Source organism: Plasmodium falciparum, assembly GCF_000002765.6.
Source record: "Plasmodium falciparum 3D7 genome assembly, chromosome: 12".
NCBI classification, from domain to species: Eukaryota; Apicomplexa; class Aconoidasida; order Haemosporida; family Plasmodiidae; genus Plasmodium; species Plasmodium falciparum.
In genome coordinates this window covers 680001-700000 of record NC_037284.1, presented here as the reverse complement: position 1 = coordinate 700000, position 20000 = coordinate 680001, and the positions used below count along the sequence as shown (strand labels likewise).

Genomic DNA, 20000 nt, shown 5'->3' with positions numbered 1-20000 from the left:
AAAATTAAATAAATAAATAAATAAATAAATAATATATAAATTTTATGCAAGTCTAAAAATATTTTCTTTCATATTTCTTTTTAATTTATTCATAAAAAGATATGTTTTTAATTGTACATAAATACACAAATATATATCATGGAATAAATTAAAAAAAAAAGAAAAAAAAAAAAAAAAAAATAGTATATTTTTTTATTATCATATAAATTCTAATTATAATTATCCAATAAATTATTATTTCTTTTATTATTTGAATCAATTATACATACATATTATATATATATATATTAAATATATATATTTTTTAATTTGATATATTTAAAAAAAATTTTAAAATAATGCTTATAATGTTTTCATATATAAATCCTATGTAAATTGGTAAAATAATATCATCACATATATATATATATATATATATTATATACTTGTATTTATTTTTTAAGAAATATATAAAAAATATATATTTTTTTTTTTTGGTCATAAAATAATGTATATTTATAATTCATAATAAAATAAAGGCGATATATTTTTCTTTTTTTTTTTTATAATAATTATAGGCCTTAAATCGTGTGCACTTTTTTTTTTTTTTTTTTTTTTTTTCATAAATCAAAATTAATGTATGGTAGAAAAAAAAAAAAAGAATATATATGGTATATATATAATATCATAATATATATTATGGGCATATTTTATATTTATTGGTAAATATTGCATATAAAATTTATATGTATTATAAAAAAAAAAAAAAAAAATATATATATATAATATAAATGCGAAATATGCTATTAATTTTTTAATTAAGTTTATATATTATATTCATTTATTTATTATTTATTTATTTTATTTTTTTTTTTCTATCATTTCTTGCCAGTAAAATAAATGCATATTATTTTAATTTGACAACATCAAAATATATATATATATATATATAATTTTTTTTTTTTTTTTTTTAAAAAAATCTGTAATTCTTTTCTGTTATTTTTAAAAATGATAGTTGAAAGTAATTACAAAGCAGTTGAAACTTTTGATGTTATATATGAAGAAGTTAATTTGATAGATTTTGAATTTGATGAAAGCATAAAAACTTTTTTTTATCCTTGCCCATGTGGAGATATTTTTGAAGTTACCTTAGAAGATTTATTCAAAGGAGAAAATATTCTCAAATGTCCAAGTTGCTCGTTAACGATTAAAATTTTGTATACTCCTGAGGAGTTACATAAATATACATAAATAATAACAACGGTTATAAATTATTTATAAATATATTTCATCTTTGTATATCTTTTCATATAAATGTAATCAAAAGAAGTCTAGTAAATTTTATCAAATAATTTCTTTATTTTTATAACATATATTGAAATGGCACATATATATATATATATATATATATATATATATATATATATGTATAAGTTGTATTAAAAAATAACCAATATAGCTATATTTAAAAATTATATTTTCATATATTTACAATTTTGTAGAAATAAATTATATTATATTGTTTATATATATATATATATATATCCATTAGCTTTTAAAAATAATGTATAAAGACATAGAAGATATTCAAGATGATAATAAAAATAACAGGAAAAATAAAAAAAGCGAGCATCCTATAGAAAAGGTCATAATTAGAGTAAAAAGAAGAATCGATGATACGAGTATTCCATCCATTTATGTAAAGAAATCTAATAAAAGGATATGTAATGGCGATTTTTATAAACATATTGATACTATTATACCAGAGGAAGGTCAGCATGAAAAAAATATCGACTGTATAAATTTATTTTTAAAACATGAAAAAGAAAATTATGAAATGAACAACTTGTATGAAAATTTAAATATTGAAGAAGAAAAGAGAAAGCGAAAATTAAGCAGCCTGAAAAATTATGAAAAAGATTTAAAACAAACCATTAATAAATTAAAGAAATATAAAATTATAAATGAAAATATTCAATATATTAATTTAGATGGTAATGGAAAAGGAGTGTATAAAATAATCGATGTGGATATAAACCAAAAAGAAAAAGAAAAAAAAAAAAAAAAAAAAAAAAAAAATGACGATGATGATGATGATGATGATGATGATGATAATGATAATAATAATAATAATAATAATAATAATAATAATAATAATAATAATAATGATAATAATAATAATAATAATAATGATAATAATAATGATAATAATAATAATTATTTTAATAATAATAATGAATATAATAAAAGTGTAGAAAAACAAGAAAATGATGATAATAAAAATTACGAATATGATTTATACATATTGGATGAAGAAAAAATACAATTACATAATTATATGGACTATCTTTATGATATAAAAAATAATAACGTTGATTCTTCTGAAATTTTAGTTTTAGAAGATATTTATGGAAATAATGAAAAGGAGTATGAAACAAATTCTTTTTCATCATCTTCCATATCTGATAGTAATTCAGAAAAAGAAATGTCTGATTATCCTGACGAAAGTTCAAGTGAAAGAAAATATGATAGTGATTATCAAATGTCTGATGATTATATTCAAAATATGCTAAATAGTGATGAATTTGAAGATAATATACAAGATCACTTTAACGAAAATGAAGATCATTCTTTCGATGATAAAGAAGATCTTTTTTTTAATGATCAAGATGATTTTTTATTACATGATGATAATATAGAAAACAATTTTAATAATAAAGAGTATGATATTTTTGATGATATTAATATGAACATCCAATTTAATGCTAATATAAATAACAATTTTGGTCATATGGATTATTCAAATGATCAGGTAAATAGCCAAAATGATGATGATCGCTTTGAAAAAAATAGCCTAAAATATTTTGAACATGCTAATAAAAATATGAACAGTTCAGGTAAAAAAAAAAAAATGAATGCACATAATATGCAAAATTATATATCCCAAAATAAGGAAAAGGGAATGACATCATATCAGAGGCGAATAAATGATTTAAACTTTGAAGAAAAAATAAAGGAAGAGTTAGAGAAGAGATTAAAAAATAAGAATTCAAATGTATTGAATGTAACTTTATCAGATAAATTGAAAATATTGGAGCAGATGGAAAAGGAATATTATGAAGAATAAAATGGATATGCAAAAAAATATAAAAAATAATGTTAGTAATATTATATCATTTATAAAATGGATATATATATATATATATATATATATATATATGAATATATACATTTTATTTTTAATTAATATCTCCTTTTAAAAATTGACAATACAAAGGAAGAATATACTTTTGTATTAATTTATATACATTGTATGTTTTAAATGTTATATATATATATATATTTATATTTATTTATTTATTTATTTATTTATTTATTATATATTATTTTTTTGTTGTTACCTTTTATAATTGACACCTTATTGTAAAATGTTGTTTTATTTTTTAATCATTTTACTGCTTAATAAAATACTTTTCATTTATATTTTTTCCATATTTGGAAAATATAAAAAAAAAAAAAAAAAAACGTTTTATTAACTAAGATTTAATATTATATTATTTTTTTATTTATATTAACATTTTATCATATTTGTAATGAAAATAATTTGGACCATAAATTTGTAGTTGCCTTATTCGTGTGTCTTTCCCATTATGTTGACTTGATATTATAGAAATTTTCAAACAACGACAATATATATGATTCTTTTTTTTTAAATGATTGATATTATAATTGTAGTAATAAGAAGACATGTTACACTTTTCAAAATCTATAAGAAACCAAAAAGGTTCATTTAAGGAATATTTATTCATATCACAAAAGGTTTCACACAATAATTCCAGATGATTTTCATCGTTACCAATATGTATTGTTATATCATGAGGAGTGTAAGATTCATCTAAGTAATAGTTCAATAGTAAATAAATTTTTGAAATTTTTAAAAACTTTATAAATTGAATTGTTATAGTATGTGGAGCTAAACTATCAGTTTGCCAATATGTATTAGGATCAATATCTCTTAAATTTTTTACGTTGAATTTATTTTTAAAACTTGATAATTTCCAAACTCCTAAGCATCCAAGTTCAACATATTTTTTACTTAATCTAATTTTTGGTAATCTATGTGTATCATCTAAAGAAATCTTGTTTTCATACAGAAAGGAAGATATATCATTATCATATAAATTGTTTAGCTTACTTTCTAAATCTAAAAAGGAATAATATTTCTCATTTTTTTTTTTCAGTCTTTCGAAGTTACATGCTTTTTTTTTAACACTTTCATGACTAATTTTTTTTTGAGAGTCAAGTATATCCAACTGTTCAATAATATGACAAAAATTTACATATTTATAATTTATATCTAAGTTATATTCCGTATCATAATTATAATAACTATAGTCATATTGGTAGTCTGCTATATAATTCAAAGAAATATTTTTAGATTTACTTATATTATCTCCCGTCATAATAGATGTAATTAAAACTTAAATAAAAATAAAATAAAAAATAAAATAAAATATAACAGTTTTTTTAATTATTCTCCAATTTATATAACAAAAATACAATTTTTTTGTTATATATATGTATATATATATATATATATATATATATATATATATATATATATATAATGTGTGCTATTTTTAAATAAGACATATATAGGAAGTATGTTAAAAAACAAATTTCCTTTTTTTATTTTTTTTTTTAATTTATAAGAAAAGTTATATATCTTCAATTATACACATTATGAACCATTTTATGTTGCGAATTATAAAAATAAAATTTAAATTATTATATTATTCGTATGGTGAAAAAAAAAAATATAGACATTTATTACCAGTTATACTTTATTTTAAAATAAAGTTATAAAAACGAAAGTGTTTTTATAAACTTCTTTGGAAAAGCTTTAATTTTTTTTTTTTTTTTCTTTCTTTTTATCTATATAAAAATTTAATTTACTCATATATTTTTATAAATTTTGTTTTTTTGTAAAAATTGTATATGCTAAAAAGTGTTTTTTATATAAAATATATACATAATAGGGAAAAAAAAAAGGGAAAAAAGGAACATATTATAATATATCCAAACTTTAAGGGAATATATTTATTTATATTTAAAGAAAAAAAAAAAAAAAAAAAAAAAATATAACATAAAATAATAAATAAAATATATACATATATATACATATTGTATAATAATACCTATATGTGCAAATAAACAAATAAATAAATAAATATAAATATATATATATATATATATGTTGATGGAAAAAAAATAGAATAAAAAATAATGCTCTATTTATAATATATAAATAAAGTATTATTATATAAAAATAAAAACTATTAAATCTTAAATATATTAAAAAAATTGATAAAAAAAAAAAAAAAAAAAAAAAAAAAATCTATAAAATATTAAAAAAAAAAATATATATATAATATATTAGTTGCTTGATTTCAACATAAATATATATTATTTTTTAATTTTTACTCTTATTTTTTTTTTTTTTTTTGTATACCTTTTTTTTCTTTTTATTATTTTCATTTTTCAATCTATCCTTACATTTATTATAATAATAAATAAAGGAAAATTATATATATATATATATATATATACATATGTATAGAAAGAAAATAAAAAAAAAAAATTTATAAATATATAAACATTAAAAAATTATTAACGTTTCTTATATAATTCTCAAATGAAAAAAATTCCATTCAAAAATATTATCAATGTCTATATAGGGGAGCGGGGTAAATATATTATATATATATATATATATATAAATATAAGTGTGTATATATAATTTTTCTAATATCCATAATAAATCGTGATAATATTCTACATCTCTTTCTTCTTTTTTTTTTTTTTTTTTTTGATTTTTTATTTGTTTATTAAAGCAACTTAATAGAAAAAAAATATATTCTTCAATTTTTTTAATATATAAAATTTGGAATAATATTTCAATAACTCATTTTTTGTTTCAATATTATCTAATACTTATTCTGTTTTTTTTTTTTTTCTCTCTCAGTTTTTATTTTTCTGTTATTTTTTTTTTTTCCCCTCATCATTTTCTTTATATTTTCCTTGTATATTTTGTTATCATTCTTTATCAAATAAATATGTTAAATATAAATTTATTTATTTACCTTACATGATAAGGTAAAAATATATGTAGCTAGCTAAAATGCATACATATATAAATATATAAATATATATATATATATATATATATATATATATATATACTTATGGCTAGCTATAAGGTACAATTACATATGCACATATTTTTTTTTTTTTTTTTTTTTTTTTTTTTTCAAATAATCCATGTTGAAAATCCTTTAATTCCATTAACAGTATTTAAAACACAACCTCTAGTATATTCAGATGAGTTTTGAATTTGATTACTTTTATTTGCCTCTTTATAATTTGAGCAGACAGATTCATTAAGATATTTAATACTTTCTTCATTAACATAATCTTTTTTTTTTTTTCTTTTTAAACGAAACCATCTAAGTCTTTTACTTTTTTTTTCAAAACACGAGTTGTAATCATTTAAACTTTTATTTTTATAAATAAAATATTTATTTTTTTTTTTCTGATCATCATGTACAATATACTCAAGATCTGTTAATGAACAAAATGTTTCGTCTCTTTCATAATTATATTTTTCTAATTTTCGATCATATGGATTATATACATCAGTTCGATTACTTTTGTAAAATTTAAATTTATGACAAGTTCTCATAAAACTATTATCTATAAATTCCTCATTGTCATCACCAATAATTTCATTTTTAATTAAGGACGTTCTAATATTAATTTTTCCTTCTTTATTTTTATCTTTATTTTTAAATCTCTTTTTTGTAAATCTTTTAAATGTCATACGACAATTATATTTTCTTTTATTGTTATAATTCTGTAACTTTTCCTCACTTAAACTTTCCAGTGTAATAGTCATTATATATAAAATATATTATTTATTTTTTTTTTTTTTTTGCGTTATTAAGACAAAATATATATATATTATATATATATATATATATAATGTGATAGGATTAAAAATTAAAATATAATAATAAGATATAATATATAAGAATAATAAGGTAAAACTTCACATATATATTTTTGTGTATATAATTAAATATTATATATATATATATATATATATACACTCTAATTTTACTATAAAAAGACTATTTTTTTTATTTTTTCTTTCTATTCAAAATAAATAGACTCTTTATATATTTTTTCTTTTTTATAGTATAGAAAATATGGATAATAATATAGGCAACGTAAATAAAAAAAATTACATACAAAATAAACGTTTGTACATTATATTAATATACTCCTATATTTTTTCTTTTTATAATAGCTTTCTTTTATATTTAATTAAAAAAAAATAAAAGAAACGAAAAAAAAAGAAAGCAATTATACAATAAATTACATATATAAAATTTATTTATAAAATAATATAAACAAATATTTTTTCTTTCATAAAAAAAAAAGTTCATATAAATAAATATATACTATATATATAACTAATGTGAAGTGTAAAATTAATAAATAAATAAATAAATACATATATATATATATATATATATATATATATATATATAATATTTTCAATGGTACCTCTTATAAAATACTCCAGACTTTCAAAATATATATATATATATTTATTGTTTAAAAAAATCCTTTTTTCATATTATGAAAAAAAATTAAGTATTCTGTATTATTATAATTATTATTATATATATATAAACTTCTTATATATATATATATATATATATAATAACAGTTTTGAAAAAGAAAAAAAAAGTTTCAATTTTTTTTTCTTTAAATAAAAATTTATATATAATATATAATAACATATAAATAAATCTAAAAATTGTTATATATTATATATATATATATATATATATATATATAGAATAAAAAGCAAAAAATAAAATATATTATTTTTTTTAGAAAAATATAGAAAAAGTTATAAAATATGTAAAAAAAAAAAAAGATTCCATAATTTATGTTAAAAAATAAATATATTATTCAATACAATTATATATATATATAATATAGTTATATTTTATATATTATTATAAAAATTTTAATATATTTGTATTTTTCTTTTTTTTTTTTTTTTTTTTTTTTTCTTTTTGCATATTTCATTATTTTATAAAAGTTATATAATATTATAAATATATTATATATTAATTTTATGTATATTCTTTTTCAATTTATATGTATAGTATATATATATATATATAAATAAATTTTTATGCATAGAGAAACATGCAAGAAACATGCAAAAAAAAAATTTCTTTATATTTATATATAAACTCATACTTCATATAAAAATTGGAACCTTTATATGTATATATATATATATATATATATATACTTTTTTTTTTTTAACTTTTTTAAATCATTATATTTATAATAATATAATATAAATAATATGATATCATCAATATTTAAATTTATATAAAATAAAAAAAATTAATTCTTATTTTGTACGTTTTTAATATATATATATATATATATATATATATATTTTTTATATAATAAAGTAAATATAATATTTTATTTATTAGTATTTATTTATAAAAATTTTTGGTATTGAGAAGAAAATATGTTTTCCATAGTACATGATATATAAAAATATTGTATAATTTTTAAGATATAATAAATAACTCCTTTATATATATATATTATCTTTGTGGGAAAATTTGCTATACATTATTATAATATTTTTAAAATTCTACGCAAAAAAAAAAAAAAAAAAAAAAAAAATGAGATGATTTTAAATTATACAATAATTTCAAAAAAATTATTATTTTATTTTTAAAAAAATATGTAAAAAAAAATAATTAATAATTGAATGTGAAAATTTTCTATATAATGGCAAATTTGTAAACTTATATATCTTTGTATAAATTATTTATTTAGTAGTGTACTTTTTATATTTATAATATATATACTTATTTACATATAATTATTTTTTTTTTTTATTTTATTTTTACAAATGTATATAAAGATAAATTTGAGCTAATATATTATGATAATAATAAGTATATGATATTATAACAAAAAATAAACATTTTTTTTAAATTTCCTTAAATTGTAACATAATAAAATGTTTAATTATTAAAGAAATTTTTCTTAAATATAAAAAGGGAGCAAACACATTGAATTTTATAGAAAGTAAAAAAAAAAAAAAATAATAAGAGAATTTTTTTTAAAAACAAATATAAATCGTTGCACATATATATAAATATATGGATTGTTTGCAAATGTGTAAATAATAAATATTACAAATGTATACAATGTCATATAATGTGTTTGATTAATTATTGAAAGGAATATGGTAAACATATATATATATATATATATATATATATATAATACAAACTTTTTATATTTTGATAAATTAAAAATTTTGTTTAAGTTAAATAAATAAAGAAATATCACACGAAATATTATATATATATATATATATATATATATATATATATATATATTCATATATTTCTTTTATTTATTATGGTATATTTTTCCTTATACCATGAAGATTATATTAATGTGTATCCTTTATGTTTAAATGTATAATTTATATGTATGTCTTATGTATCCATCGTATATCTTTATTTTTCAAATTAAAAGAAAGGAATATAGTATATATATATATATATATATGTATAACGTCGAATATCTTATAGGTGCATCATAAATACATATGTTCTATGTTTTATAATAAAGTTATATATTTTAAGAAAAATATCTACATTATAATTTAAAAAGTAATGTTTGGTAATATTATATAAACATGTTTAAATTTTTTCGATATATTATTCGTTTATTATAATGGGTATATATATATATATATATATATATATTTATATATATTTATACGCAGCATTACGATGGTTATGTGTTTCGTTTTTCTTTTTTTTAATATAACGTGAAAGAATAGGTTGTAGAGGAATAAAAAAATATATGTATAAATAAAATAATTTAATATATTAAATACAGGAATTGTTAATTCGTATATTAAAAATGTTATGCATTATTTTGTATATTTCCTATCATTATAAATGACTTTCTTAAGATAATGCATATATAAATATATAAATATAAAAATATAAAAATATAAAAATATAAAAACGAAATCATATATATATATATATATATATATATATGTTTTTTTTTTTTTTTTTACCTTACTGTGTAAGGAGAAAACGCATGTCTAGCCAAAATGTACATTTATATAATTTTTTTTTTTTTATTTTTATTTTGGCTGTATTTAAAACGGTGAAAGGTATTACAGGTTGTCATGTAATTTCATTGAACTTTACGTGGATCCAAAAAGTATATATGTTATGTATATATTTATATATTGTATAAAAAAAAAACATAAAATTAAAGAAAACGAAATATTAAAATTTGATAGACAATATTTATTCTTTTTGTTTCTTTTTTTTTTTTTTTTAATTATTTTAAATAGCTATTTTGTTGAATTTTATCATAAAAAAAAAAAAAAAAAAAAAAAAAAAAAATACATATGGAAATATGTATTAACATAATATTGTTATAATAAAACAAATTTATATTATATTATATTATATATATATATATATATATATATATATATATATATAATGATAAAAATAAATGTACAGAATGATATTTTTTTATACTAAAGTTTAATATATTATGTACATATATGCATATGTGTAAATTATAACGTGCACACATATTTAAAATGAAATGTAAATTAATATATGTATATATTATATATATAAAAGATTATATATAACATATTTAATATACAAATATAGAAAATATATACATATAAATATATATATATATATATATATATAATAAATTATAACGAATTGAATTCTACATTGTGTATTTTTTCTATATTTGAGACAAAAACGCTCATATATTTGTTGTCAAATATGTGGTTATAATTAAGCGATAAATATTTTAAATTAAAAAAAAATATATATATATATATATATATAATATTTTGTATATATTCATTTATATTATTTTCACATATATATAACAACATTTGTGTGTCCATTATTGCCATTTAAAAGAAAAAAAAAAAAAAAATAAAAAAAAAAAACAGGACAAATGAAGTATCCAAAATGATCTATTTGGAACCCCTAGAAAGTAATGATAAAAAAGAAGACAATTGGGAAAATAACAAAATTAATGAGGATGAGAATAATGACAATTGTGAGAATATATTTTTGAGCGCAAAAGAAAAAAGAGATAATGAAATAAATAGAATATTAAAAAATATGAAAAAGGAAGAAAGGAATTTATGTTTTCCATTATTAGATTTATACTTTTTGAATAAAAATTTTAAATGGCAGAATTTAAAAGAAAGTTTAGAGCTTCCCAATAATGTAAATGAATATATAAACTTGAATCTTTTAAAAAAGGAAATATTTCCAAAAGATATAATTTTTCAAAATGATCAAAAGAAAAAACATGAAAAAACATGGATTTATAATAAATTGATAAAAAGTGGATTATTATATGATAAGAAGATAAAAGATAACATAATAAATAAATTAAATAATAATTATAATATTATCGAAAAATCTGATAATATAAAAAATGAAAATAATCATAATATCATTGTTAATCATAATTTTCCTTGTGAATGGATAAATAGTGATGATATCATTGGTACCTTTAATCCAATATATAATGCACGAGATAAAATAATTAATGATAATTATATATCGTCTGTACCAACGATTGATATATTTTATAATTCTTCCAAATTATTAACAATTCAAACAATATTTGAACCGATTAATCATTATATATATTTATTACGTCTATTACCAAAATTTAGTTTACCTTTATATGATTCTGGTATTTTACAATATGTATGTGAAGATCCTATATTGAATGGTAAATTAAAAGGACTAGAATTATCTTATCGTTTATTAGTACATGATATTTTATTTTATGCATTCTTTTCTTATTTATCTGATTTGCCTTTCTGGGCTAAACCTCCAATAGAAATATTGAGAATATATAATTATGAAAGCTTATATTCATTTAATGATTGTGAATCTGAGCACACGGAAAGGTTAGTATTCCATAATATCAAAAGTATTATATATAACTTTTCTGATACATTAAATAAAATTGAATTATTATATCCAAAAAATTATTATATAACTATATTTCCAAATATATATTTTAAAAATATTATTGACTTTTTAAAATCTGAAAAATTCAAATTGAAAAAAATGATTATCTTACTTAAAGGTACAAATTATATGGATCTACAAAAGTTGAATTATATCAAGTCCATTTTTTATCATTTGAGAGGTGATAAAACGGAGCAAATATCATGTAACATGAATAATATGATGGATATGACGATAGGTGGGGCACACATAAAAATAAATAAAGCAAAGGCAGGGGATCTATATGAGTGTGATCATGATTATAAAGTTGAAAAAAAAGGTACTCAATATATTATTGAGGCAATGAAAAAATGTTCAAAAGGAAATCCAAGAGATAAATGGGACGAACAAAGTAATACATCCAACAAAAAAAAAAATAAAAACAACAACAAAAAAAACAAAAACAACAACAAAAAAAACAAAAACAACAACAAAAAAAACAAAAACAACAACAATAATGATAATGATAATGATAATAATGATAGATATACTATTAATAGTTGTATGCACAATCATCAGAATTATACCATTAGCAATCATTTTGATAAATTAAAAACCCATGAATGTTATGTAGAAATAGCAAACGAAGAAAAAGGTCACAATAATGTGCGTGAACATATTTGTACACAATCGATTTTAAACAATATTATAAATTCAAATGATCAAGTAATAATGACGAAAGAAACAAATGATAATATAGATACATCCAATATTAATAATAATAATAATAATAATAATAATAATGATAATAGTCAAGAAAATAATAATTTCCATGTTTATAATAATAATAATTATAATATACATAATTGTGCTCATCATATATATTGTCAAATGGACCATCCGAGCAGGGAAAATAATATAACATTAGCATTTAAAAATGAAAACAAGTCAAATAGTTTATCATCAGAATTGTCAAACAGTGATGATGATACGGATGATGAAAATATCGATGGATTTTTTAAAACGAAAAAATTAAAAACTACGGTTTATGATAAAAGTACTTTTTCCTTCTCCAAATTTGTTAATAAAATAATAAATTATGAAAAAATAATTGACTATTTAAATAACGATCCTCAGCGTCAAGAGAAGGAAGATTCGAAGATAAAATTTTTTGTAAAAATGTTGTTATTTGAAAAAAGATATTCTAGTTATGATGTAAACAATGATGAAATCGATATACATAATGATGAAAATACAAACGAAGGATTTTTTCAGAGTTATAGCTCTGAGAATACCAGAAATGTTCCGGCTGGGATAAATGAGGATGGACAGGAAATATTTAATACAAATTCATATGTAGAAAATATTCATAATGATGTAAATGATAGTGTATCGAATTCATCTGATTATATTAGTAACCTCATTCAAAATTTTAGAAGAAATTATGTAAGTAACAATTTCTTATCCTTTAGTAGGAATGCAGAAAAAGAGCAAGAGAATAATATGAATATAGAAACTACCCAAGATAATTTTACAAGCATAACATTTAATTTTAATTAAATAAATAAATAAATATATATATATGAATGTATGTATGTATGTATATATATTCATCTTTGTGTGTTTATAATATATCATTATCATATTATTTGATCACACTTTATGTCTTTAATTTATTCATTTATATATGGAACATTATAAAGTTCTTACATTTTATGCTTACATTTTATGCTTATATTTCATTCCTTTTATTTTATTTTATTTTTTATTTTTTTTGTAAATAATATTCAAAACATCCGCATATGTTCAGCGTTGTACATAAAAAAAAACATATAGACATAATATTTTTATTTTTTATATTAAATGTTTTTAATTTTTCATTATTTGTTTATGTTTATACAAAAAAAAAAAAAATAAATAAAAAAACAAAATAAAAATAAAAAAAAAATAAATTTTTAAAAAAATATTTTTAAGGCAACTGAAAAAGGAAGAAGAAAAAAAAAAAAATATATATATATATATATATATATATATATATATAATATGACATAAATATAATCATATATATATATATATTTATTTATTTATTTATTATAATTTTTTTTAATGTGCGGAACAATATATATTTATATTTATATTTATAATCATGTTTTTCTTATAGATTGCATTTTTTCAAAATTTTTTTGTATGGCACGTATGTCTAGATTATACTTATCAGGTCTTTTATCTTTGTTAATAATTTTTCTTAATTTTTTTTGTTTGTAATAAATTTTGATAGGTGTACCTTTAATGTCGAATGCTTCTCGTATTTTATTTTCTAAATATTTTGTATAGTTAGCATATACTGATTTTTCTGAATTACAAAAGAAGACAAAACTTGGTGGTTTAATATGAGATTGAAAAGCATAATATATATTTAATGATTTATTTTTAATAGGTATGGGTGGTCTTAGGAGTAATGCTTCTTTTATGATATCATTAAGAGTATTTGTATTAACACGTTTTGTATAATTTTTATATGTTTCTTCAGCAAGATGAAATATGTTTAATAACCTTTGTGACGTTTTAGCCGAAATGAAGATAATATTAGAAAAGTCTATAGGTTTTAGTAGATTTAGAACATAATTTTTGGTATCATTAAAAATATCATTTTTATTATATATGAGATCCCATTTATTACAACAAATAATACAACTTTTATTTTCTTGTACGATTTTTCTAGCAATATTTATATCTTGAGTACTAATACCATTAAATGAATCAATTACAAGAATACATACATCACTTCTTTTTATAGCTTTTTCTGTTCGATTATATAATAGATATTCATATTTCGTTTTATTATTAAATGGTACATTTTTTTTTCTTTTCTGTATTCCTGCTGTATCAATAAGTCGATATATACGATCACTTTGTTTTAATTTTACAAGAACATCAATAGAATCTACGGTTGTTCCAGCTAATGGAGATACAATAAAACGATTACAATTTAATATTTTGTTTAATATACTTGATTTTCCAGTATTTGGTTTTCCTATAAAACTAATATTTATAGTATTTTGTTCATTTATATCATCATGTTCTTCATTAATTTTTATTTTGTCTATATGTTTAATACATTCATCTAGAATTTCTGAAAGACCATTTCCATGGATCCCACTACATGGAAAAGGGTTACCAAATCCAAGGGACCAAAATTCTTGTGCTTTATAAAAACCATCTTTATAAGATTCACATTTATTTACACATAATATAACCTTTAGGTGTAATTTTTTATAATCTTCTTTAGGATAAATTTTAACATTCTTATGTGTACTATTAGATGTTTCTTTTTTTATATTATACTTTATATGGCACTGATTAATTTTGTCATATCTTTCTACATCATCTTCTACATCATCTTCTTCTTTATTATTATTATTATATAACTCTTTTATATTTGTATTAACATGTGTATTTGAATTTCCCATTTGTTGTTCCTTTTTATTTATATATTTTCCTTGTGGATGTTTCAAAAGTATATATTTTCTTAAAAAACGGCAAATTTCGATATCTCGTGGGTCCACACCATGTATACCATCAACGACAAAAATAACAACTGATGATTCTTTTAGAGCCATAAGAATTTGATCCTTTATTTCTTTTGAAAACTTTTCTTGTTCAAAAACTAAACCTCCTGTATCCACAAGTTCAAATTTATATCCTTCCCACTCAACTTCTCCATAAAGTTTATCTCTCGTACTACTAACATCTAAAACAATACTACCATCTTGATATTTTCGAGTTAGTCGATTAAAAATGGTAGACTTACCAACATTAGGTCGACCAATAATTGATATTAATGGTAAATTCCTGATTATATTTAATTCAACATCTTTCTTTTTTTTATTCTTTTTATTTTCTTCAGTCTGTACATCATCAATTTGAATATCTTCCTGATTACTATTGTTTTGTATTATATTATTAGGGATATATGTTTTTGAGGACCTTTTTTCTTTATCATAAATATAATTATGATTTATTTCTTGTGAGTTTGAAATAAGTGTTTGTTTATAATCCTTATTCGATGAAATTTGAATAAATTCATTTTGACCATAATAATTATCGTTATGGTAATCGTTATGGTTATCATAATCATTATCATAACCTTTTTCATCATCATCATCATCATCCTTTTCATCATCATCATCATCATCCTTTTCATCATCATCATCATCCTTTTCATCATCATCATCATCCTTTTCATCATCATCATCATCCTTTTCATCATCATCATCATCCTTTTCATCATCATCATCATCCTTTTCATCATCATCATCATCCTTTTCATCATCATCATCATCCTTTTCATCATCATCATCATCCTTTTCATCATCATCATCATCCTTTTCATCATCATCATCATCCTTTTCATCATCATCATCATCCTTTTCATCATCATCATCCTTTTCATCATATTTTTTTTTTTGTTCTTTTTTTCCCTCCTCCTTCATCATATTATTACCATTTGATGTACTATGTTGATTTATATTAAATGTATTTTTATTTTTCATCAATTTTTTATTTTTCATTTTATTTTCTTTCATTACTTTTATTCTTATTTTATTCATTTTAATATTTTTTTTTTTTTTTTTTTTTTTTGGCTCTATCATTTTATTACAATCTGTAAATATGTTATGATCCTGATTTTCTCTTATATGGTCAACATTGGTTATATTCGACACATCATTATTTATTTGTTCATTTATTTGGTCATTTTTATGATTCATATAAATTGCGAAGGCACTTTTTTTGTCCCTTGCAATATTAAAATCCTCTAGATAAGGTAAGGAAGAACAATAATAATAATTAATATTATATGTACATTTTTTTTTTTTCTTTTTCGATATATTATGTGTGTATGTGTTATAGGTCTGAGGAAATAATTGTTTAGAATATATATTAAACTTTTTTATAACAATAAATGTGTGAAAAAAGGATAAGGAAAAACAAAAAATTATTATATAAAGTGAAATTTTATTATAGTTCATAATAAACTATATTTTACATGTAATATATAGATATCTATATAATATAAAATAAAATCAATTAATATAAAATAATAATATTTTTTTTTTTTCTTTTTCCTCAAAGCATAACTATATATTAATATAAATATATAAACATATATATATATATATATATATATACATATATTAAATGTTATTATAATTTAGAATTATATTAATATTTATATATCATTGTAATAAATAATAACATGTTCCATTGTTTTGTTTTATTATATTATTTTATTTATTTATTTTTTTTTTTTTGCTATGATTTGCTTTATTTTATTTTTTTATTTATTTTAATTAATCTGAACAAATAAGCTAAAAAAAATAATACACATAAAATATTCTATTTTTTGGACTTCAATTATTTAATGTATAGAGAAAATTAAACAAATGTGTTGATAAGTATATATATATATATATATATAATATATGCGTATAATTTTGATTATATATTTTGGAATATCAAAATGAAATAAAATATAAATAAATAAATAAATAAATATATATATATATATATATATATATATATATATATATATATTATATGACATTTCCTTTTTTTAATTATTATAATATTTTTTAAAAATTGAAGTTGATTTTTATTTTTTAAATAAACAAATAAATAAATAAATATAATATAATATATATATATATATATATATATACTATTTTATTTTATTTTATTTTATTTTATTTTCAAATCCATCTCTTTTTACAAAAAAAAAATTATTATATAAAGAAAAAAAAAAAGATAAAATTATATTTATATAAATATTATGTATTATATATATATATATATATATATTTGCACATGAGAAAAAGTAGATAAAATTTATTAAGTGCAGTACATACTATATTGATTTCAAATTTGATGTGAGCCTTCTTTTTTTGGATTCACTTACTTGTTTGCTCTTTTGAGATTCATATATTGATTTTCTTTTAGCTTGTTCGGATGTTATAATATCTTTATTTTGTTGGTTATTTAATTCTTTTAATTTATCATATTCATCTACATTTTTATCAAACATAAAATCATCAGCAAAGTCTATTATTAGATGTCTTCCATATAAATGTGTATGTTGTAAAGATTCGATAGCATTACAGGATTCTTTTTTGGACATAAATTCAATAAATGCATAACCTCTACTACGATTATATACATTCTTTGGTATCCTTACACTTTTTACATTTCCAAAAGCTGAAAATAATTTTCTTAATTCTTCCTTATTTACTTGAAAGGCTAGATTTTTTACAACAAGTTTTTTAGTTACTTGTTTTTTGTTTTTAAGTACTAATTTTTCATCCTCATTCTTTTTTTGGTTAATATTTTTTTTTTTTCTTATTCGATTATGAGATAAACTCATTTCTAATAAATGATCATTTAATCGTGTACCTGTTAATCTTTTTATAGCCTCCATAGCTAATTCTTTATTTTTAAATTCTGCAAATCCATAACCTGATGATACCGTATTATATTGATTAGATATTTTATTTGATTCTTTATCTTTTTGCAAAATAACTTTTTTACTCTTAACAATATTACATGTTATAAAACCTTCCATTTTGTCGAATAAATTTTTTAAATCTTCTTCTTTAGTATTAAAGTTTATATTCTTTATGTAAATACTTGCGTGTGTGCCTTCTCCATATTCATCATCATCATCATCCTCATCATCATCACCATCATCATTAACATTAACATTATGGGAATCCCCATCATCATTATTATTATTATTATTATCATTTGTGTCGCCATTTTTATGATCATACTGGTCTGTATTCCTTGTAACATCATCCTCATTTGTTTCCTCCCTTTTTATTGTCCTCTTATCATTCATTCCATAATTATTGTCATCTTCTATATCCTTCTGTTTTGCAAATAAGTTTAATGGAGCCCACTCCAAATATAAAGGTAACTTTTTATATCTTATATAAGAATTTGATATAAACGCTTTTTTAGCATTATCCGCGTTTTCATATTGTATAATACAAATATTATTATAGGGAGAAAAACTAACTCTTTTTAAAATACCATATTGTTTAAATAAATTTATAATATCATTTTGATTTGTATATATAGATAAATTTTTAATTATTATGGTATCATCACTTCGTCTATATTTTACAATTTCTTTATCATCTTTATCAACTTCATTAGATGTATTATTATTATTATTATTATTATCATTATTATTTTTTTCTATATTTTCATTTTTATTATTACTGTTTATTTTTGTTATATCTTTTTCATCTTCATTTTTTTTTTTTTTTACATATATTTGTTCAAAAGCATCTAGATATATCCCTTCATTTTTTATCCATGTCTTTATTTTATTAATAATATATGTTTCTGTTAACGAAACGTTGACTGCAATATTTTTATCTTTTATATTTAATACAGACTCCACGGAACAATTATTTTCCTTACAAAAATTATTAATACTTGTATTAATATCGGTATATAATATATTCCACATGTTTTCATTTTGACAGGATTTTTTTTTTTGTATTTCTACTATTTTTTTGTAAGAAGTCTTACAATCATTTGATAATTTAATAAAAATATTTTTTTCATTTATGTTTTCTATATTTTCTTCATAATTAGTTATTTTCTTTTCTTTTGAATATTTCGCGATTAATATTTTACCTCTATATATTTTATTATCTAGATGTATTTTTGCTTTCTCACATGAACTCGGAAACATAAAATTTACAAAAGCATAAACGTTTACGTTTGTTAAATCGTTGTATAAAATGTTCTTATTACATTTTTGATTATTACTATGTTGTTCAACTTTACTTTGGTCTATAA

At 18.2% G+C, this 20000-nt stretch overlaps 7 protein-coding genes across 7 annotated transcripts in view; 3 read left to right on the top strand and 4 right to left on the bottom strand.

Annotated features, from left to right (window-relative positions):
* Nucleotides 1-987: 987 nt before the first annotated feature.
* On the top strand, nt 988-1230 carry PF3D7_1217800 (diphthamide biosynthesis protein 3, putative; the record flags this gene model as incomplete). Its single annotated transcript, XM_001350544.1, has 1 exon — nt 988-1230. The coding sequence occupies one exon, from the start codon at nt 988-990 to the stop codon at nt 1228-1230; it is 243 nt and encodes an 80-aa protein (XP_001350580.1).
* A 313-nt stretch (nt 1231-1543) lies between these two features.
* Nucleotides 1544-3106, top strand: PF3D7_1217700 (conserved Plasmodium protein, unknown function; the record flags this gene model as incomplete). The annotated part of the gene is made up of 1 exon (XM_001350543.1): nt 1544-3106. One exon carries the CDS (start codon nt 1544-1546, stop codon nt 3104-3106), a length of 1563 nt encoding a protein of 520 aa, XP_001350579.1.
* Nucleotides 3107-3545: 439 nt separating this feature from the next.
* Nucleotides 3546-4442, bottom strand: PF3D7_1217600 (anaphase-promoting complex subunit 10, putative; the record flags this gene model as incomplete). Its single annotated transcript, XM_001350542.1, has 1 exon — nt 3546-4442. The coding sequence occupies one exon, from the start codon at nt 4440-4442 to the stop codon at nt 3546-3548; it is 897 nt and encodes a 298-aa protein (XP_001350578.1).
* A 1847-nt stretch (nt 4443-6289) lies between these two features.
* Nucleotides 6290-6934, bottom strand: PF3D7_1217500 (conserved Plasmodium protein, unknown function; the record flags this gene model as incomplete). Its single annotated transcript, XM_001350541.1, has 1 exon — nt 6290-6934. The coding sequence occupies one exon, from the start codon at nt 6932-6934 to the stop codon at nt 6290-6292; it is 645 nt and encodes a 214-aa protein (XP_001350577.1).
* Nucleotides 6935-11129: 4195 nt separating this feature from the next.
* PF3D7_1217400 (conserved protein, unknown function) lies at nt 11130-13694 on the top strand (the record flags this gene model as incomplete). Its single annotated transcript, XM_001350540.1, has 1 exon — nt 11130-13694. The coding sequence occupies one exon, from the start codon at nt 11130-11132 to the stop codon at nt 13692-13694; it is 2565 nt and encodes an 854-aa protein (XP_001350576.1).
* Nucleotides 13695-14278: 584 nt separating this feature from the next.
* Nucleotides 14279-17164, bottom strand: PF3D7_1217300 (GTP-binding protein EngA; the record flags this gene model as incomplete). Its single annotated transcript, XM_001350539.2, has 1 exon — nt 14279-17164. The coding sequence occupies one exon, from the start codon at nt 17162-17164 to the stop codon at nt 14279-14281; it is 2886 nt and encodes a 961-aa protein (XP_001350575.2).
* An 875-nt stretch (nt 17165-18039) lies between these two features.
* Nucleotides 18040-20000, bottom strand: part of PF3D7_1217200 (multiple RNA-binding domain-containing protein 1, putative) — a gene marked incomplete at both ends in the record, with an annotated part of 3360 nt that continues 1399 nt past the window's right edge. The window contains one exon of the mRNA XM_001350538.2: nt 18040-20000. This exon is cut by the window's right edge and continues 1399 nt beyond it. Coding sequence (XP_001350574.2) covers nt 18040-20000 — 1961 coding nt within the window.